This window comes from Triturus cristatus, chromosome 2_1 (genome assembly GCF_964204655.1).
Source record: "Triturus cristatus chromosome 2_1, aTriCri1.1, whole genome shotgun sequence".
Lineage (NCBI taxonomy): Eukaryota > Metazoa > Chordata > Amphibia > Caudata > Salamandridae > Triturus > Triturus cristatus.
In genome coordinates this window covers 499,576,916-499,599,658 of record NC_140581.1, presented here as the reverse complement: position 1 = coordinate 499,599,658, position 22,743 = coordinate 499,576,916, and the positions used below count along the sequence as shown (strand labels likewise).

Here is a 22,743-nt window from a genome sequence, read left to right as displayed (position 1 = left end):
CTGACAATGCAGACATTCTCCCCCAGTCAAGAGATCTGGGTTAAATCCATCGTTCTTTTGCCCACTACACCACCCCAGTTTAGACATGGCCATATGCAAATCAGTCTTGACCCTGTGCCTCATGGGAACAGTCCAGCCCGAACTGCCAAGCCATGTCTTCCCTGGACCGGAATCAAGCATCCTAGGACCGGTTTCTGGCTATCAGCCGTCATCAGCCAGGATAGCTTGACTCCAGTGGCGTAGTGAGCACGGGTCCCACGTCTGGGAATACCCATCCCACTTAGGGCGAAAAGCGTTACAACAAACAATTGATGGACGGAATGCTGACAATGCAGACATTCTCCCCCAGTCAAGAGATCTGGGTTAAATCCATCGTTCTTTTGCCCACTACACCACCCCAGTTTAGACATGGCCATATGCAAATCAGTCTTGACCCTGTGCCTCATGGGAACAGTCCAGCCCGAACTGCCAAGCCATGTCTTCCCTGGACCGGAATCAAGCATCCTAGGACCGGTTTCTGGCTATCAGCCGTCATCAGCCAGGATAGCTTGACTCCAGTGGCGTAGTGAGCACGAGTCCCACGTCTGGGAATACCCATCCCACTTAGGGCGAAAAGCGTTACAACAAACAATTGATGGACGGAATGCTGACAATGCAGACATTCTCCCCCAGTCAAGAGATCTGGGTTAAATCCATTGTTCTTTTGCCGACTACACCACCCCAGTTTAGACATGGCCATATGCAAATCAGTCTTGACCCTGTGCCTCATGGGAACAGTCCAGCCCGAACTGCCAAGCCATGTCTTCCCTGGACCGGAATCAAGCATCCTAGGACCGGTTTCTGGCTATCAGCCGTCATCAGCCAGGATAGCTTGACTCCAGTGGCGTAGTGAGCACGAGTCCCACGTCTGGGAATACCCATCCCACTTAGGGCGAAAAGCGTTACAACAAACAATTGATGGACGGAATGCTGACAATGCAGACATTCTCCCCCAGTCAAGAGATCTGGGTTAAATCCATTGTTCTTTTGCCGACTACACCACCCCAGTTTAGACATGGCCATATGCAAATCAGTCTTGACCCTGTGCTTCATGGGAACAGTCCAGCCCGAACTGCCAAGCCATGTCTTCCCTGGACCGGAATCAAGCATCCTAGGACCGGTTTCTGGCTATCAGCCGTCATCAGCCAGGATAGCTTGACTCCAGTGGCGTAGTGAGCACGAGTCCCACGTCTGGGAATACCCATCCCACTTAGGGCGAAAAGCGTTACAACAAACAATTGATGGACGGAATGCTGACAATGCAGACATTCTCCCCCAGTCAAGAGATCTGGGTTAAATCCATCGTTCTTTTGCCCACTACACCACCCCAGTTTAGACATGGCCATATGCAAATCAGTCTGGACCCTGTGCCTCATGGGAACAGTCCAGCCCGAACTGCCAAGCCATGTCTTCCCTGGACCGGAATCAAGCATCCTAGGACCGGTTTCTGGCTATCAGCCGTCATCAGCCAGGATAGCTTGACTCCAGTGGCGTAGTGAGCACGAGTCCCACGTCTGGGAATACCCATCCCACTTAGGGCGAAAAGCGTTACAACAAACAATTGATGGACGGAATGCTGACAATGCAGACATTCTCCCCCAGTCAAGAGATCTGGGTTAAATCCATCGTTCTTTTGCCCACTACACCACCCCAGTTTAGACATGGCCATATGCAAATCAGTCTTGACCCTGTGCCTCATGGGAACAGTCCAGCCCGAACTGCCAAGCCATGTCTTCCCTGGACCGGAATCAAGCATCCTAGGACCGGTTTCTGGCTATCAGCCGTCATCAGCCAGGATAGCTTGACTCCAGTGGCGTAGTGAGCACGGGTCCCACGTCTGGGAATACCCATCCCACTTAGGGCGAAAAGCGTTACAACAAACAATTGATGGACGGAATGTTGACAATGCAGACATTCTCCCCCAGTCAAGAGATCTGGGTTAAATCCATCGTTCTTTTGCCCACTACACCACCCAAGTTTAGACATGGCCATATGCAAATCAGTCTTGACCCTGTGCTTCATGGGAACAGTCCAGCCCGAACTGCCAAGCCATGTCTTCCCTGGACCGGAATCAAGCATCCTAGGACCGGTTTCTGGCTATCAGCCGTCATCAGCCAGGATAGCTTGACTCCAGTGGCGTAGTGAGCACGAGTCCCACGTCTGGGAATACCCATCCCACTTAGGGCGAAAAGCGTTACAACAAACAATTGATGGACGGAATGCTGACAATGCAGACATTCTCCCCCAGTCAAGAGATCTGGGTTAAATCCATCGTTCTTTTGCCCACTACACCACCCCAGTTTAGACATGGCCATATGCAAATCAGTCTGGACCCTGTGCCTCATGGGAACAGTCCAGCCCGAACTGCCAAGCCATGTCTTCCCTGGACCGGAATCAAGCATCCTAGGACCGGTTTCTGGCTATCAGCCGTCATCAGCCAGGATAGCTTGACTCCAGTGGCGTAGTGAGCACGAGTCCCACGTCTGGGAATACCCATCCCACTTAGGGCGAAAAGCGTTACAACAAACAATTGATGGACGGAATGCTGACAATGCAGACATTCTCCCCCAGTCAAGAGATCTGGGTTAAATCCATCGTTCTTTTGCCCACTACACCACCCCAGTTTAGACATGGCCATATGCAAATCAGTCTTGACCCTGTGCCTCATGGGAACAGTCCAGCCCGAACTGCCAAGCCATGTCTTCCCTGGACCGGAATCAAGCATCCTAGGACCGGTTTCTGGCTATCAGCCGTCATCAGCCAGGATAGCTTGACTCCAGTGGCGTAGTGAGCACGGGTCCCACGTCTGGGAATACCCATCCCACTTAGGGCGAAAAGCGTTACAACAAACAATTGATGGACGGAATGTTGACAATGCAGACATTCTCCCCCAGTCAAGAGATCTGGGTTAAATCCATCGTTCTTTTGCCCACTACACCACCCAAGTTTAGACATGGCCATATGCAAATCAGTCTTGACCCTGTGCCTCATGGGAACAGTCCAGCCCGAACTGCCAAGCCATGTCTTCCCTGGACCGGAATCAAGCATCCTAGGACCGGTTTCTGGCTATCAGCCGTCATCAGCCAGGATAGCTTGACTCCAGTGGCGTAGTGAGCACGGGTCCCACGTCTGGGAATACCCATCCCACTGAGGGCGAAAAGCGTTACAACAAACAATTGATGGACGGAATGCTGACAATGCAGACATTCTCCCCCAGTCAAGAGATCTGGGTTAAATCCATCGTTCTTTTGCCCACTACACCACCCCAGTTTAGACATGGCCATATGCAAATCAGTCTTGACCCTGTGCCTCATGGGAACAGTCCAGCCCGAACTGCCAAGCCATGTCTTCCCTGGACCGGAATCAAGCATCCTAGGACCGGTTTCTGGCTATCAGCCGTCATCAGCCAGGATAGCTTGACTCCAGTGGCGTAGTGAGCACGGGTCCCACGTCTGGGAATACCCATCCCACTTAGGGCGAAAAGCGTTACAACAAACAATTGATGGACGGAATGCTGACAATGCAGACATTCTCCCCCAGTCAAGAGATCTGGGTTAAATCCATCGTTCTTTTGCCCACTACACCACCCCAGTTTAGACATGGCCATATGCAAATCAGTCTTGACCCTGTGCCTCATGGGAACAGTCCAGCCCGAACTGCCAAGCCATGTCTTCCCTGGACCGGAATCAAGCATCCTAGGACCGGTTTCTGGCTATCAGCCGTCATCAGCTAGGATACCTTGACTCCAGTGGCGTAGTGAGCACGGGTCCCACGTCTGGGAATACCCATCCCACTTAGGGCGAAAAGCGTTACAACAAACAATTGATGGACGGATTGCTGACAATGCAGACATTCTCCCCCAGTCAAGAGATCTGGGTTAAATCCATCGTTCTTTTGCCCACTACACCACCCCAGTTTAGGAATGGCCATATGCAAATCAGTCTTGACCCTGTGCCTCATGGGAACAGTCCAGCCCGAACTGCCAAGCCATGACTTCCCTGGACCGGAATCAAGCATCCTAGGACCGGTTTCTGGCTATCAGCCGTCATCAGCCAGGATAGCTTGACTCCAGTGGCGTAGTGAGCACGAGTCCCACGTCTGGGAATACCCATCCCACTTAGGGCGAAAAGCGTTACAACAAACAATTGATGGACGGAATGCTGACAATGCAGACATTCTCCCCCAGTCAAGAGATCTGGGTTAAATCCATCGTTCTTTTGCCGACTACACCACCCCAGTTTAGACATGGCCATATGCAAATCAGTCTTGACCTTGTGCCTCATGGGAACAGTCCAGCCCGAACTGCCAAGCCATGTCTTCCCTGGACCGGAATCAAGCATCCTAGGACCGGTTTCTGGCTATCAGCCGTCATCAGCCAGGATAGCTTGACTCCAGTGGCGTAGTGAGCACGGGTCCCACGTCTGGGAATACCCATCCCACTTAGGGCGAAAAGCGTTACAACAAACAATTGATGGACGGAATGCTGACAATGCAGACATTCTCCCCCAGTCAAGAGATCTGGGTTAAATCCATCGTTCTTTTGCCCACTACACCACCCCAGTTTAGACATGGCCATATGCAAATCAGTCTTGACCCTGTGCCTCATGGGAACAGTCCAGCCCGAACTGCCAAGCCATGTCTTCCCTGGACCGGAATCAAGCATCCTAGGACCGGTTTCTGGCTATCAGCCGTCATCAGCCAGGATAGCTTGACTCCAGTGGCGTAGTGAGCACGGGTCCCACGTCTGGGAATACCCATCCCACTTAGGGCGAAAAGCGTTACAACAAACAATTGATGGACGGAATGCTGACAATGCAGACATTCTCCCCCAGTCAAGAGATCTGGGTTAAATCCATCGTTCTTTTGCCCACTACACCACCCCAGTTTAGACATGGCCATATGCAAATCAGTCTGGACCCTGTGCCTCATGGGAACAGTCCAGCCCGAACTGCCAAGCCATGTCTTCCCTGGACCGGAATCAAGCATCCTAGGACCGGTTTCTGGCTATCAGCCGTCATCAGCCAGGATAGCTTGACTCCAGTGGCGTAGTGAGCACGAGTCCCACGTCTGGGAATACCCATCCCACTTAGGGCGAAAAGCGTTACAACAAACAATTGATGGACGGAATGCTGACAATGCAGACATTCTCCCCCAGTCAAGAGATCTGGGTTAAATCCATCGTTCTTTTGCCCACTACACCACCCCAGTTTAGACATGGCCATATGCAAATCAGTCTTGACCCTGTGCCTCATGGGAACAGTCCAGCCCGAACTGCCAAGCCATGTCTTCCCTGGACCGGAATCAAGCATCCTAGGACCGGTTTCTGGCTATCAGCCGTCATCAGCCAGGATAGCTTGACTCCAGTGGCGTAGTGAGCACGGGTCCCACGTCTGGGAATACCCATCCCACTTAGGGCGAAAAGCGTTACAACAAACAATTGATGGACGGAATGCTGACAATGCAGACATTCTCCCCCAGTCAAGAGATCTGGGTTAAATCCATCGTTCTTTTGCCCACTACACCACCCCAGTTTAGACATGGCCATATGCAAATCAGTCTTGACCCTGTGCCTCATGGGAACAGTCCAGCCCGAACTGCCAAGCCATGTCTTCCCTGGACCGGAATCAAGCATCCTAGGACCGGTTTCTGGCTATCAGCCGTCATCAGCCAGGATAGCTTGACTCCAGTGGCGTAGTGAGCACGGGTCCCACGTCTGGGAATACCCATCCCACTTAGGGCGAAAAGCGTTACAACAAACAATTGATGGACGGAATGCTGACAATGCAGACATTCTCCCCCAGTCAAGAGATCTGGGTTAAATCCATCTTTCTTTTGCCCACTACACCACCCCAGTTTAGACATGGCCATATGCAAATCAGTCTTGACCCTGTGCCTCATGGGAACAGTCCAGCCCGAACTGCCAAGCCATGTCTTCCCTGGACCGGAATCAAGCATCCTAGGACCGGTTTCTGGCTATCAGCCGTCATCAGCCAGGATAGCTTGACTCCAGTGGCGTAGTGAGCACGGGTCCCATGTCTGGGAATACCTATCCCACTTAGGGCGAAAAGCGTTACAACAAACAATTGATGGACGGAATGCTGACAATGCAGACATTCTCCCCCAGTCAAGAGATCTGGGTTAAATCCATCGTTCTTTTGCCCACTACACCACCCCAGTTTAGACATGGCCATATGCAAATCAGTCTTGACCCTGTGCCTCATGGGAACAGTCCAGCCCGAACTGCCAAGCCATGTCTTCCCTGGACCGGAATCAAGCATCCTAGGACCGGTTTCTGGCTATCAGCCGTCATCAGCTAGGATAGCTTGACTCCAGTGGCGTAGTGAGCACGGGTCCCACGTCTGGGAATACCCATCCCACTTAGGGCGAAAAGCGTTACAACAAACAATTGATGGACGGAATGCTGACAATGCAGACATTCTCCCCCAGTCAAGAGATCTGGGTTAAATCCATCATTCTTTTGCCCACTACACCACCCCAGTTTAGACATGGCCATATGCAAATCAGTCTTGACCCTGTGCCTCATGGGAACAGTCCAGCCCGAACTGCCAAGCCATGTCTTCCCTGGACCGGAATCAAGCATCCTAGGACCGGTTTCTGGCTATCAGCCGTCATCAGCCAGGATAGCTTGACTCCAGTGGCGTAGTGAGCACGAGTCCCACGTCTGGGAATACCCATCCCACTTAGGGCGAAAAGCGTTACAACAAACAATTGATGGACGGAATGCTGACAATGCAGACATTCTCCCCCAGTCAAGAGATCTGGGTTAAATCCATCGTTCTTTTGCCGACTACACCACCCCAGTTTAGACATGGCCATATGCAAATCAGTCTTGACCCTGTGCCTCATGGGAACAGTCCAGCCCGAACTGCCAAGCCATGTCTTCCCTGGACCGGAATCAAGCATCCTAGGACCGGTTTCTGGCTATCAGCCGTCATCAGCCAGGATAGCTTGACTCCAGTGGCGTAGTGAGCGCGGGTCCCACGTCTGGGAATACCCATCCCACTGAGGGCGAAAAGCGTTACAACAAACAATTGATGGACGGAATGCTGACAATGCAGACATTCTCCCCCAGTCAAGAGATCTGGGTTAAATCCATCGTTCTTTTGCCCACTACACCACCCCAGTTTAAACATGGCCATATGCAAATCAGTCTTGACCCTGTGCCTCATGGGAACAGTCCAGCCCGAACTGCCAAGCCATGTCTTCCCTGGACCGGAATCAAGCATCCTAGGACCGGTTTCTGGCTATCAGCCGTCATCAGCCAGGATAGCTTGACTCCAGTGGCGTAGTGAGCACGGGTCCCACGTCTGGGAATACCCATCCCACTTAGGGCGAAAAGCGTTACAACAAACAATTGATGGACGGAATGCTGACAATGCAGACATTCTCCCCCAGTCAAGAGATCTAGGTTAAATCCATCGTTCTTTTGCCCACTACACCACCCCAGTTTAGACATGGCCATATGCAAATCAGTCTTGACCCTGTGCCTCATGGGAACAGTCCAGCCCGAACTGCCAAGCCATGTCTTCCCTGGACCGGAATCAAGCATCCTAGGACCGGTTTCTGGCTATCAGCCGTCATCAGCTAGGATAGCTTGACTCCAGTGGCGTAGTGAGCACGGGTCCCACGTCTGGGAATACCCATCCCACTTAGGGCGAAAAGCGTTACAACTAACAATTGATGGACGGAATGCTGACAATGCAGACATTCTCCCCCAGTCAAGAGATCTGGGTTAAATCCATCGTTCTTTTGCCCACTACACCACCCCAGTTTAGACATGGCCATATGCAAATCAGTCTTGACCCTGTGCCTCATGGGAACAGTCCAGCCCGAACTGCCAAGCCATGTCTTCCCTGGACCGGAATCAAGCATCCTAGGACCGGTTTCTGGCTATCAGCCGTCATCAGCCAGGATAGCTTGACTCCAGTGGCGTAGTGAGCACGAGTCCCACGTCTGGGAATACCCATCCCACTTAGGGCGAAAAGCGTTACAACAAACAATTGATGGACGGAATGCTGACAATGCAGACATTCTCCCCCAGTCAAGAGATCTGGGTTAAATCCATCGTTCTTTTGCCGACTACACCACCCCAGTTTAGACATGGCCATATGCAAATCAGTCTTGACCCTGTGCCTCATGGGAACAGTCCAGCCCGAACTGCCAAGCCATGTCTTCCCTGGACCGGAATCAAGCATCCTAGGACCGGTTTCTGGCTATCAGCCGTCATCAGCCAGGATAGCTTGACTCCAGTGGCGTAGTGAGCACGGGTCCCACGTCTGGGAATACCCATCCCACTTAGGGCGAAAAGCGTTACAACAAACAATTGATGGACGGAATGCTGACAATGCAGACATTCTCCCCCAGTCAAGAGATCTGGGTTAAATCCATCGTTCTTTTGCCCACTACACCACCCCAGTTTAGACATGGCCATATGCAAATCAGTCTGGACCCTGTGCCTCATGGGAACAGTCCAGCCCGAACTGCCAAGCCATGTCTTCCCTGGACCGGAATCAAGCATCCTAGGACCGGTTTCTGGCTATCAGCCGTCATCAGCCAGGATAGCTTGACTCCAGTGGCGTAGTGAGCACGGGTCCCACGTCAAAAGAACGATGGATTTAACCCAGATCTCTTGACTGGGGGAGAATGTCTGCATTGTCAGCATTCCGTCCATCAATTGTTTGTTGTAACGCTTTTCGCCCTAAGTGGGATGTGTATTCCCAGACGTGGGACCCGTGCTCACTACGCCACTGGAGTCAAGCTATCCTGGCTGATGACGGCTGATAGCCAGAAACCCGTCCTAGGATGCTTGATTCCGGTCCAGGGAAGACATGGCTTGGCAGTTCGGGCTGGACTGTTCCCATGAGGCACAGGGTCTGATTCCTCATCTATTGACAGCCGTAAAGTTTACTATCATGTAATTTTCATGCATGCTTTTTAATATGTATATTTCCAGGTTTCTCTCCAGCATGGCTTGTCTTTGTTCAGCTGACCTTCATGCAATACAAGTTCAGTCGTTAAAAAGTTCATGTATGTTTTACTCATTCTCACTTCGTCTTTATCATATTATTTTATTTTATTTTTATTTTTTGCTTTACAGGTACGCCACTTGACACTGAGCATTGGTCAGAAGATGTGCGAAACCTGCATGGGCTGCTGACCCGAGCGTATGGGGATGCTTCGTTTAGTAAAATCTCATCCTTTGGAGATTCTACTTCTGTTGCGATCGATTTGACAACGCTCTTTGGAGATCAGGTTATTGTCGCTAAAGACACCAGCTATCAGCGTATCAAGCGGCTTACCTTCCCAGAGGTCCTCCCAGAGCTGGAATCCATCACTATGATTGAAGGTGCAGCAGGCAGCGGGAAGACCGCTCTCCTAAGGAAGATTGCAATTCTCTGGGCCTCCGGAAGCTGTCCCATGTTAAACAGGTTCAGGCTTGTGTTCTACCTCTCCCTTAGCTCCACAGGAAGGGAGCACAGTCTGTCTGACATGATCAATAAACAGCTGCTAAAGTCCATAGGAGCACTGACAGAAGCCAGCCTGAAGGAAATTATCCGGTGCCTAAAGAACCAGGTTTTATTTCTTTTTGATGATTATGGAGAGAGAGAATCACTTCCAGAAATTATAGAAGAAATAATTCACAAAAACCACATAAACAAAGTATGTGTTTTTCTTGCAGCATGCAGCAGCTGCAGTGGCAGTGTGAGGAAGAATGCAAATACAGTGCTGAACTTCCTGAAGTTTCCTGTGTACAGTACGGTGTATATGCTAAAAAATGTATTTTCACACAATTTAAAACTGGTGCGTGCATTTAGTCAGGAATTAGCAACATCTACAACCATGCAAGCAGCTTTTGCCACTCCTCTTTGTGCAGTTGCACACTGTGCTTCTTGGGTTCAATACCCAGGAACTAGAATATTCAGAGAATCCCATATCTTCCAATCATACCTGATGTACAGTACATTCAAACTCTCTGCAGAAAGACAAACGGCGAAGGGTGTGATTGCCGTATGTGGCGATCTAGCTCTAGAAGGCGTTTTTAAGGCTCGCTTTGATTTCAGTGATGAAGACCTCTCTGAGGCTGGTGTCAATGGTGACGATGCCCTCAGGATCGGTCTGTTAAATAAATTCACTGCCCAAAGGCTTCGCCCGGTCTACAGCTTCTATAACTCTTCATTCCAAGAGTTCCTTGCTGCGGTTAGGATGTGTGAACTCCTTGAATCGGAAGAGCAGGAACTCTTGGAGAAAGGATTTCATTACCTACGGCAGATAAACACATTTCTGAAAATATTGGGACGCTATTACTTCCTGATAACCTATGCTACCTGCATTCCTTCTAAGGCGACCCCTAAAATCCTATCCCACCTATTAAACTTAATGGACAACAAGGCAGCCTTGAGGACTTCGTCATGGGATCAAGAACAGTTGCAGCCTCATCCTCAGCTTGCAATCGCGCAACGAACTCTAACTATGCTTCTGAGCCAAACATTTGCCCCAGCCATGCGTCAAATGTATCTATTAAAGGTGTTGCTCTCCTTTGCCCTGAATGCATATGAATCACACACCGATGGATCAAGTGTGGTCACCACCATACTACAATTCCTCAAAGGGAAAACTCTCTCATTTCATCCAACCTTCTCTTTTGATGACAGCAAGTCCATACTTAGATTCATAGAAAAACATCCAGAAAGCCTGACATTGCTGAGCAGCATCGACGTTAATTTGGACGATTATTCCCTAGAACCAGTGTTAGATATCGCTTCTATGACAGGATGTTTTCCAAAACTGGAACCCCAAACTATTGGGTCAGATTACTCTATGGGATTGGATCTTGGTACTGAATTGTTACAGAACCTCAAACGTCTAACCGAGCAGATAGATCAGTTTAGTCCATTTCTCAAAAGCAAGGTTGGAATTAAGGACTCCTTTGCCAGAGCCTTTCTCTCTGCTCATGGCTATCAAGTAAAGCTCATGACAATTAAAGCAACTCAGCAGAAGCCATTTTCAGAAAGAGACTGTAGGAATCTCGAAGTATTGCTCGCGGCTGCACGGCACATAGAGCTCCACCTGTGTCAGACCTGTGGATTTGTAGAAAGTATCAAATCAGCGATTGAGCACTTCCGGGACTCCTTCATCAAATGCCACATTCAGAGTTCTCAACTAAACAATGAGGAGCAGAACACCATCCTCTCGATGACGTCAATGGAATCTCTTCTTATTCACAGCAAGCAGGATGCACACATCCCAGGTACTCCATTTGTGCGCTTATTTCATTCATTTGATGTCAGATGTTTATGCCCCGTTCCTTCTCCCCCACTCTCACTCACCATTTGAAGACCTTCCTAGTAGTCAAGGGAAGAGTGAGGCAGTTTAAAGGCAGAGACAAACAATATCATTAACAGCAAAAGAAAAAAGAACATACATATATACATAAATAGCTTCTATGAAATCGTAAGCCTGAAGGGAGATTAAATAAATAGTGCGAAATCTCCAAAGCCAAAAAAGCACTTGTAAAGAGAAATAGACATCCTTTACTCCCTCAAAGAACGTGTTATGAATACACAGAGCATCACTAATGACATCATAAATTACATAATTGGTGATTTTTTTAGGTGGAGACGCAGGAGACATGCCAAGCCTGCCCTACAGTTTAGGAATGGGACAAAATTAGAGTTTGTGAAAATCTGGTAATATTGGCAAACAGAAGAAATACTGTCTTAGTTGGGGTGCTTTTAAGATAGGCACAGTACATCCAAATCTGGATGAGTGGCACTTTCTGAGCTGATATGTCGTGAGTGGTGACGATTTTTATATAGAATTGTGTGTTGTTAGTGCTAATGATGCAAGTTGGGCTCCAGGGGGTTTCATTGGTAGATTGAAGATGAGGGGGACAAGATGGAACCCTCGGGCGCTTTGCAAGAGGCAGTTTCTGAAACCTTCAGGTCTCCATTTTGACACATTAGTGGGTGTATTAGTGAGGTAGGAAATCAGCCATTGGTTCTGAACTGAGGTGGCAAAGTGAGCTAAAGAATGATGATGGGTTCAACCCAGATCTGTGACTGGGAATGAGTGTCTGAAAAGTTTCAGCACTCCGTCTATCATCTCCTTGTGTTTGCTTTATCCTAAATGAAGCCAAGGTGGTACACTACAGTCCTCGTTCGACACCTTGCTTTGACCTGAATCACAAGTGTGTTGTGTAGTGTTGCTCTATGAACAGGGCCTTCCCTGCCGTCCTCAGGATTTGGACTGCACTTGGAAGAACAGGTGACAAGGTACTTGATGATTGGGTCCCTGGAGGACCATAAGGTGGATGGTGACCTGCTGTCCCCTCCACTCTGTTTTCACTCTTGGAGCACCAGCCTCTTCCTCATGCATTGAGACTTTAGCAGTGCCAGCACCCACACAGCGATCTTAAGAAGGGAAGACCACAGTGGTTCTGCCCAGAGGTACAAGGCTGCTCTGATTTGAGACAGTGATTAACTTTGAAGACATGTGGACTCACTTTTTCTGCCTGCACTCATTCAATCCTGCTGCAAAGCGGCATAGGTGATTGTTGACACTGGCCCCTGACCTAATTATGAAAGTGAAGACACTGTGATTGCTAGCTGACTGGAAGCACATAGCACTGCATAATGAATGTTACTTGAGGAGCCTGATCTGCTTATTGGTTGGATTAGGGCTCCTCATATAGGGAGTGCATTTTATTTTAGTTTTCATTTGGAGGTACTTACACTTGTTGCAAAAGCTACACAGTGCCAAATTTAGATGAGGAGTGTGCCTCTTTCAAAGGACACCTGCTATTACAAGGCATGTTGGATTGCATATAAAACCAATGTCTTTCTGCAGTTTAACCCCATCTCTGGAGTGGTAGGCACAACAGTGTGGTCTCGATACATGATTGCTACTGTGGTCCAGATGTAAGATTCTGGCAGGCTCCTAGCATTTGCCAAACTGACTGAGGCAATTGAGCTCCCTTGAGGCCAATGCCTGACGCACACTTTAAGGGTGGTGAGGCGCACCTGGGGAAATGGGAATTCTGTACCTGAGGCAGATAGAACAACACAAATCCTTCTCATATCGGGCCACTGCCAACACACAGTCACTGCCTTGCAAAGTTTCAGCGCTCCATCCATCATCCTCTTGTGTTTACCAGGAAATCAACCATTACCAGACTATGTCAGAGAAGTGTTGCAGTGCAAAGCACACCATATTTTTCTTACCACTTACAACAATCTTTGAATCACTAGTTCCATTTCTGTGACAACATTTAACTCACATTGATACTCTTATTTCCCACAAATCAAGGTCCTCAGATAGACCTTTTTGTTGAGCTGATAGGGACTAGAATACTCGGAAGATGTAAAAACCTATCCTATGAGGACCTGGAACCGATAATTGTTACCATGGACATAATCCTCAAACCCTAAAATGCAACATTTCTTAACAACCCATACAAACACCTTGAGACAATGAATATGACTAAAAGAAAGACCCAATAGAGATAAGTAAATGAAAACATTTATCTAATGCCTCAAACTGCATAGACTGGTCAGGAAAATGCATTTCAAGTTCAGATTAATATCAAAACGGTTATAACAAGTAGCCACACAGCACAGTACAGATCATTTTTAACAGCAAGATTAGCCTTAGGAAAACATGTGGTGATCTAGAGATTTCGTTATTAAACATACAAACCACGGCAAGGCAGTTCTCTTCAGTTTCGTCCTCAGATAAATCAGGTCAAGTTTGAGCAGCAGCACTATGTGCCACAGCAGGAGTCAGCTAACCGCTCACCCGAAAGGTTATTTCCGCATAACTTTACCAGCCGGCAAAGCACAGGATTGAAGGTTGCAGTCAGATAAAGTTCAGTTCATTAAAGTCTACTCCACTCAATGTGGATGCAAAGGGGTATAGAAAAGACAATAAGGATCAAACGTCTGTCCGATAGCATGCCAGGCAGGATAGAAGAATGACAGCCAGCCCCGACTCCTCTGATAGGGCAATTATACTCCAAAATGTTTCAGGTTTACACCCCTTAACATATCAATTCCACCAGTCCATGGGGTTTCAATTGGTCACTCACAGTGGGTGATTGTGGGGTGATCAGTTAATCATAAAAATCTGGAAGAATTAAAAAATCCTTTTTTGCAAATTTGTATTAATATTCATTTTGTTCCATTCAGTTAGCATTTCGTCACTTCCACGGAAGCAAGTGGAACTATACTCTGCTCATAATCCATCCATTCCCGGACGCTTTTTCCTGGGTTTTCAACAGCGTTACTACAATTCTATCAAATATGCTGCTAGTGAGAAGTGAGTCCATTCTTAGCTAATACAGAAGTGAAACTTTACAGAAAGTTCTCATAGGGCTTAAGTGACTGCCTCGCGTGATTTTACATTAGCGTAGGAAAGAAAAAGCATTTGAGACCAACATGGAAAATTAGCTGAATCACTGAAATATCATCTTTCTAAATCATACATTCGTAAATGCATTTGACTTTCTCCATTATTTCAGTCATAGTTTTCTTCATGAAATACATGTCATTGTAAGGTACTGCTAAAAATGTCTCACTCTCTAATGCATGTATTATTTCATATACCTTACAAATGCTCAAAATTGCTCTATATCAAATTCACTCTAAGAAGCATTTTTGCATTTTACTAATCTCACTATGCATGTATGCATTTCATGTTTAATGCACAATCTTGCGAAAACTCTCTATATTAACATAATTTTTCATTTTCCCATAGCATGTAGATGCATCAACGTGAAATTCTCATTTTTTTCTCTATGTTTCCATTTTTCGTTTTCTTCATTTTTTAAAACTCTGCATGCTTTTATGATGCAGTTTGTGATCTCATGTTTTTGACGTAGCAGGTTAGCATGTCTCATCAAGTAATATTTGTCGTAATGATTTTTCCAGGTGACAATTGATACAGGCAGATGCTATATAACATCTACATTCCATAAATTCCCCCTTTGATCGCGAATCAAGCCATCACATAATCTTATCTTATCATCATCTGATGTAATTCTGATTTCACAATAGAATGAGGTTGTCTTCATACGTTTCAATATAGCCTGTTCCAAGTTTTTCATGTCATCATAGTATCCACATTGTCTATCTTCCAATTCAATTTCTGCTCTATTCCTTTTCTTTTGTCTAGTTTCTTCTTCTACACCTTTACGTTTACAATAATGATATATTATTACTATGATTAGTAAGCCAATAACAATCGTTACTAATGGTGTTAGTATTTTTCCCACTAAGCTTCCTCCCATTGCTGCAAACCAACTTCCCACAGATGAGAAACCTTTCCCAAGCACCATCAGCTTTTAGTTCGGTTAGTTCTTTCCCTAAGTTAGTAATGTTGCTAATATATCCCCGCAAATCTTTACTTTTGTCAGGAATATAAGTTCAACATTGTTGAACCTTTAACATGCAACAGACTCCGCCTTCTTTTGCTAGTAGTACATCTAAAGCAAGTCTGTTTTGCAAAGCCATAGATCAGATAGCAACCATCTCTGTGTCTTTGTCAAGAAATCCCCAGCAGTATCAGTTGACAGCCAATCTACTACTGTTGAAAGCTTCTGAATTGTGTGTGAATTTAGTATTACTCCCAACTGAGGGTATTATAGCCCCACAAATATCTCCAATAACACTAATTCCCCTTCTCATGCGAGTATGTCCCTTTTCATTGGTTCCATTGTTTTGATTTAAATGATGACATTTTGGAAAAACTATTCCCATATAACAGCACCTGTACCATTTTTTTGGTAACCTGTAATAAGCATTTCTCCCACAAACATAATATACTCCTGGGAATACAGGATTTGTCCTTGCTAAATATTTTCCCCACCCTCCTACAAGTAGGAAGGTATGATCACATTTACTGGAATAAAAAAATTCATTGTTCTGCTCAGTTTTACTTCTCAATATGCACAGCTTGCCTATTTGTTGCCAATCCAGAGCCATGGCAGCATGTTTTTCCCCCTTTTTCAATTTAACCTCCCTGTGTGCCCATGGTGGTATCCTTATTTGCGATTCAGATTTGCTTTTTATCCCCCCTCATCGATCTTCTACAGAATCAATAAAATCTTTCTCTACACTATGTAAAGCACAAGTCAAATTATGTTGATGCGCATACACTGTATCTATTGTTAATGTAGGTTTGAAAAATTCTCCCATTATCTCAGCATTTCGTGCATCTGGTACTACATATTAAGTTTGTCTTGACTGGAACTTTTGAAAAGATCAAATCATAATTCGAATAATAATATTGAAACTGTCCCTTGCTATAGAATAGACTTGTTAGTACACTACAAGATATACCATAAGTAAAAGGTAAGTGATGATAAGTCACTCCTTCAGACACCGAAGAAGGTAATTGCATGCACACATAATCTCTTGCATCCATAGAGTCAACGTATTTGTAAAGGAGTTTAGTAAACACATTTAGTGAGAAATCATAAAAAGATTGATCATGATGCAAGTCTGTTTATGTTAATTCATTAGTCACAACCATATTCTCCTGTACTTTTATCAGTTCAGTTTGGTTTGGTTACATGGAGGTTAGATTTTACATAAACATAATGAGGTAGGTTTATAATTATCAATAACACAAGTATTATAATAACAGCAGCAGCCAAAAAGTAAGCACATATACCTTTACACCTAAGGGAAGACTTATTTTGCTCTTCCACCTAAAATCTAAAGACATTCATGTTTTTCCGTATAGAATGCTTTGTATTGTAAGGTTTGCAGAAGTGTCGTTACCGGTGCCCTTGCACGTTTATCTCGTTTATACTTTCTCAGCCTTTATTTTCTCTTGCTTTTTCACAACAGTTTTTCAAAGTGGTTTTTGTGAGTTGCAATCTTTGAAGCAAAAAGCGTAATGTTCTTTTTCCCAGTTGTTTGCAGCTGCTAAATAAGTCCACTCTGGAGCTGAATATTTTTGACTTGGTATTCTCAATCTTTTTCTTCTACGCACTGCAGGTTCCTCTCCCTCTGTATCACTTTGCTCAGATTGACTTGAGACTTCAATCAGAGCTGGAGGTAGTCTACCTGCAGTTAGTATGTGTCTCAACCTTTCAGATTTTCTGGGCCAACCATCTCCTCTTCGCACTTGTTTTTTCCTTGTACACTGTTCACATTATCTGAGTCAATACTTCGCTTAGTTAGACCCCCTCATTTTGACCCTCATTACCAACTGGGACTAACTCTCCTTGACTCTCGTTTGAACCAGTGTTTCGAGACCCAGTAGCTGGCGCCCACCCTACTCTGTGATCGACCTAAATGGGACATCTCTCTGTTACCCCCCAGTTCGTCCACTACAGATCATGCATTATCAAGGGGACATGGGACTTAACAACTGTGGGCGGCATGCTTCTAATTAGGCAGCCCACCGCATTTAACAGCAATTGTGGTTACAAGTATCACTGATAAGGCTCACGCCAACGAGGTTCCAGACAGGATTTTCGCACATGTTTCTTCACCAATACCTCTCCTGGCCATAGGTCGTGACACTGCTCCTGTTGTACTGTAGTTGCAGCTTCTCCAACCTGGTGAGACACAGAACGCCCCACATCAGCCAATCCTTTACAGTAATAGAGTACCAAGACAGCAGTAATATTCACAAGCGGATTTGCAGGGACTGCAGGCTGTCTCATAGCCCTCCCCATAATTATTTCATGTGGGGACAGTCCAGTTCTTCTGTCTGGGATGCTTCTTGAACTCATCAACACCAAGTGTAAAGTATCAGGCCATTTCAGGGATGTGGACGCACACACTTTTGCCAAATCGGGACTTTAATTTTCTATTCACTTGTTCAACCACTCCAGATGCTTCAGGTCGATAGGACCAATACAGTTTCTGTTCAATTTATAATGCAGCACAAAGCATTCATATTACTTCATTTTTAAAATGAGTACCTCTATCTGATTGTAAAGAGGTCGGAAATCCAAATCTTGGGATTAACTCTCTGAGAAGTAGTTTAGCTACCACGGTTAGACTGTCATTGCATCTCGTAGTGTAGGCTTTTACCCAGCGAGAAAACAAACACCCAATCACAAGAACAAATCTCAGTCCATTGCAAGGGGGCATCATGACAAAGTCAATCTACATGCAAGTAAAGGGCCCCCCTGATTTCCCTAGATGACTTGTATTGACCACCATTTTCCTTCCTGCATTTTGTTGTTGGCATACCACACATCTCTGACACAGAGTATCTGCAATGGCTCTGAATCAGGGATTATACCAAGTCTGTTGAAAGAGACACAACATATCATCTCTTCCCACGTGCGCAGGACCATGGCAGTTCCTGGCCATTATTGAGAACAGACTGTGCAGAAAAACTGGTCTCCCATCTGCATACACCCACACTTCATCATCCTGTCTTCGATTGCATCCTGCTTTAATCCTGCTTTCTCTTTCAATTTGTGATACTGCATCCTGCAATTCTTTAACCTCTTCCCAGGTTTCTACAATTGAAAACTTTTGTCTCCATTCTGTGTCATCAGACTGTTCCTTCAATGGCTACCCATTGAATGCGTAAGAATTTAAAGCGCAATAGCACATGTTCTCATATGCATAGCGATCGCCGACCATCACATAAACGTTGTCAGACTGGTGGGCGGAACACTTCCCCACCGTAATCTGCGCATCAGTAGGTTGGCACTCTCCGTTTCGTACAGGTGAACCCAAAGAGGTCAGTACCCATGCTGAGACTACAACTGACCAAAATCATGGACAACTCCAAATCCATATTGGCTGTCGGTAAATATGGTAACCCTTATTTGTGCAGTAATGCTGCAAGCCCTGTGAGTGCAATCAACTCAGCCACTTGTGCTGAGCACACTCCTTTCAACCACAATGCTTCCATTACACCCACCACAGTACAGATGGCATACGCAGCTCACAAGGTACCTCCAGAATCTCTCAAAAAGGATCCATCCACAAACAGTACATGATCCGATTCAGGTAATGGAACATCTTGAATGTCAGGACGCGGTTTGGTACACAGTTCAGTCACATCTAAACAATCATGATCTGCTTCATCAATCACAACTTCCTGACCAGGTAGGGGCTTCAAGGTAGCTGAATTCAGACTCGTGCATCTTGTCACAGTCACATTTTCTGCTCCCAAAATCACTTGCTCGTATTGGGTTCATTGACTATTTGTGAGATATTGTGTTCTGGTGCGAGGAAGCAAAATCTCAACATAATGTGGTACGTACACTTTCAAAGGAAGACCCATTACAATGTTTTCACACTGCTCCAAACTCACACATGTTGCAGCAACAGCTTTCAAACATCCAGGCAACGCAGCTGCTACAAGATCCAAAGTAGCTGAAAAATATGCAACAGATCTAAAAGCAGTACCATGCATTTGCGTTAGAACTGATAGTGCACAACCTTTGTGCTCGCTGCAGAACAAAGAAAAGCTATTATTAAAGTCGGGCATTCCCAGTGCTGGAACTCGACATAAACTGGTCCACAGTTCATTAAAAGAGCGTATGCATTCCTCATTCCATGGAACAGGATCAGACACATCTTTGTGTGTGAGTCTTTGACGTGGCTTGGCTATCAGAAAAAAGTTTGGTATCCACTGCCTGAAATAACCAACCACTCCCAAAAACATGTGAGCCTCCTTTTGTGAACTTGGTGGATCTGCAAGATAGCAGTGATCTGATCTTGAGACACTTTTTATTTACTCCTTTTTCAATATGGGTCCCCAAATAAAGAACTTCTCTTTTGCAAAATTGAATTTTTGCTGCTGACACCTTATGCCCACTTATTGCCAGATAATTAAATAAAGCAATAGTGTCATAAACACAAGCCTCTTTAGTACCAGATGCAACCAACAAATCATCTATGTATTGCACTAACACAGAATGATTTGACATCTCCAATGATTCCAAATTTCTTTTCAATATTTGGTTGAAAATCAAAAGGACTCTCTGTATACCCTTGTGGAACTCAGCACGATGCCAAGACACGGTTGCTGAACCAGAACGCAAACAAAAATTGGCTATCCAGATGCAAGGGGATCAAGAAAAAAGCTTGGCACAAATCAATCACTGAAAATCATTCAGCCTCGCCAGGAATCTGGTGTAGAATCATAGAGGGATTTGGTACAATTGGACAACATGGTATCACAATTTTGTTTATTTTTCTCAAATCCTGCACGATTGTATACTTCCTATTTGGTTTCCGAATACCCATGATAGGTGAATTACATGGGCTTCCCAAAATCTCTCTCAGAATTCCTTGTTCAATAAAAGTCTCAATCAAAGGTGTTATGCCTGCAATGGTTTCCAGGCTCAAATTATAAACTGGAATTCTGGGAAATACTGCATTTGGTTACAATGTGGTTTGATTCTGGGAAATACTGCATTTGGTTACAATGTGGTTCGAATCAGAGCTACTCCTTTCATCAGACCAATATCCTTTCCTGTAAAATCCCACACCTCTGGTATTACTGTATCTCATAACTCAAGTGGCAAATTATTTTCAATAAATAAGGGATATAATCCCTCTACTTTCGTTTTCTGTCTGCCTATTTAAAATACCACATATTCATCATCAGTATGGAATTCTATTCCCTTTGGTGTACAATAGATGGAACAATTCAGTTTGCACAATAAATCTTGCCCTCACAAATTTACTGGACTAGAATTACATACCATGATTTTTTATAGATTTTCAAAGGACCCAATCTGTACCTGTACAGGTTCTGTCACTGGATTCGATATCAATTGATTGGACACTCCTACAACTTGGATTATTTTTCCCGAGAGGGGTAGGTTGGGAATTTCCACAGCTCTCACAGTGGAAAGGGTAGCACCAGTATCTACAAGGAATGAAATAGGTGTTCCATTTACCTTGCCATCCACATAGGGACCCTTCTGATCTACCTCTAAGAATGCACCCAGTACGCATTCCTCCTCCCCTCTAAGGAACCGCCATTGGGACATTTCTGAATCACTGTCAACAATCTTCATTAAGTACTGTGATGCCACTTGAACATATAAATTTCTCTTGATCATCGGTATAAAAACACATATTTGCATTGTATCTCTGCACTTGTCCATTTAACTGAGGCATAGGAGCTTGTGGCATATATTCATTCTGACTTCTCGGCCTCGGCACTGGCTGATTCTACATTTCATTATTTACCTGTGGCTGCAACATTCCACCTGTTACTGTCTGTCCTTCTGCCTGATTGACTGTATTAAACTTTCACTTGCATTTCCAATGCCCGCACTTGTCGCAAATGTGACATGGATAGGTTGAACACAAGTTGGTCGCACACTGCTCGTCACACCAGCAAGTTGCCCCAAAGGACTGTGGTGAATGTAGTGGTGACGGCGGGTACACCTATGCCACGATGTGTAAAAAGAAAACAGTATGTGTTGCATTTAGCCATCCCTGGACACGTGTTTCGAGGTAGTTGCCTCTCGTCAGCAGGGAGCAGGACAGTGTAAAGGGGTGCCGAGTGGACTGCCAAAATGTAATTAAAACAGGTCAAATACCTCTCATGGCGCGCAGGTGCAGAACCAGGGCTCGTCAGCCCGTTAGCTCACGGGAGCCGTAATAATTTGAACACAAGTTGGTCGCACACTGCTCGTCACACCAGCAAGTTGCCCTGGTTCTGCACCTGCGCGCCATGAGAGGTATTTGACCTGTTTTAATTACATTTTGGCAGTCCACTCGGCACCCCTTTACACTGTCCTGCTCCCTGCTGACGAGAGGCAACTACCTCGAAACACGTGTCCAGGGGTGGCTAAATGCAACACATACTGTTTTCTTTTTACACATCGTGGCATAGGTGTACACGCCGTCGCCACTACATTCACCACAGTCCTTTGGGGCAACTTGCTGGTGTGACGAGCAGTGTGCGACCAACTTGTGTTCAAATTATTACGGCTCCCGTGAGCTAACGGGCTGACGAGCCCTGGTTCTGCACCTGCGCGCCATGAGAGGTATTTGACCTGTTTTAATTACATTTTGGCAGTCCACTCGGCACCCCTTTACACTGTCCTGCTCCCTGCTGACGAGAGGCAACTACCTCGAAACACGTGTCCAGGGATGGCTAAATGCAACACATACTGTTTTCTTTTTACACATCGTGGCATAGGTGTACCCGCCGTCGCCACTACATTCACCACAGTCCTTTGGGGCAACTTGCTGGTGTGACGAGCAGTGTGCGACCAACTTGTGTTCAAATTATTACGGCTCCCGTGAGCTAACGGGCTGACGAGCCCTGGTTCTGCACCTGCGCGCCATGAGAGGTATTTGACCTGTTTTAATTACATTTTGGCAGTCCACTCGGCACCCCTTTACACTGTCCTGCTCCCTGCTGACGAGAGGCAACTACCTCGAAACACGTGTCCAGGGATGGCTAAATGCAACACATACTGTTTTCTTTTTACACATCGTGGCATAGGTGTACCCGCCGTCGCCACTACATTCACCACAGTCCTTTGGGGCAACTTGCTGGTGTGACGAGCAGTGTGCGACCAACTTGTGTTCAAATTATTACGGCTCCCGTGAGCTAACGGGCTGACGAGCCCTGGTTCTGCACCTGCGCGCCATGAGAGGTATTTGACCTGTTTTAATTACATTTTGGCAGTCCACTCGGCACCCCTTTACACTGTCCTGCTCCCTGCTGACGAGAGGC

The 22,743-nt window shown here is 46.0% G+C and overlaps 1 protein-coding gene across 1 annotated transcript in view; it reads left to right on the top strand.

Annotated features, from left to right (window-relative positions):
* LOC146865547 (baculoviral IAP repeat-containing protein 1-like) overlaps positions 1-22,743 on the top strand; it is a 932,191-nt gene that overhangs the window by 643,172 nt on the left and 266,276 nt on the right. The window contains exon 6 of the mRNA XM_085632362.1: positions 9,158-11,308. Within this exon, the coding sequence (XP_085488488.1) occupies positions 9,158-11,308 (2,151 nt within the window). The remainder of the gene's footprint in view (positions 1-9,157; positions 11,309-22,743) is intronic.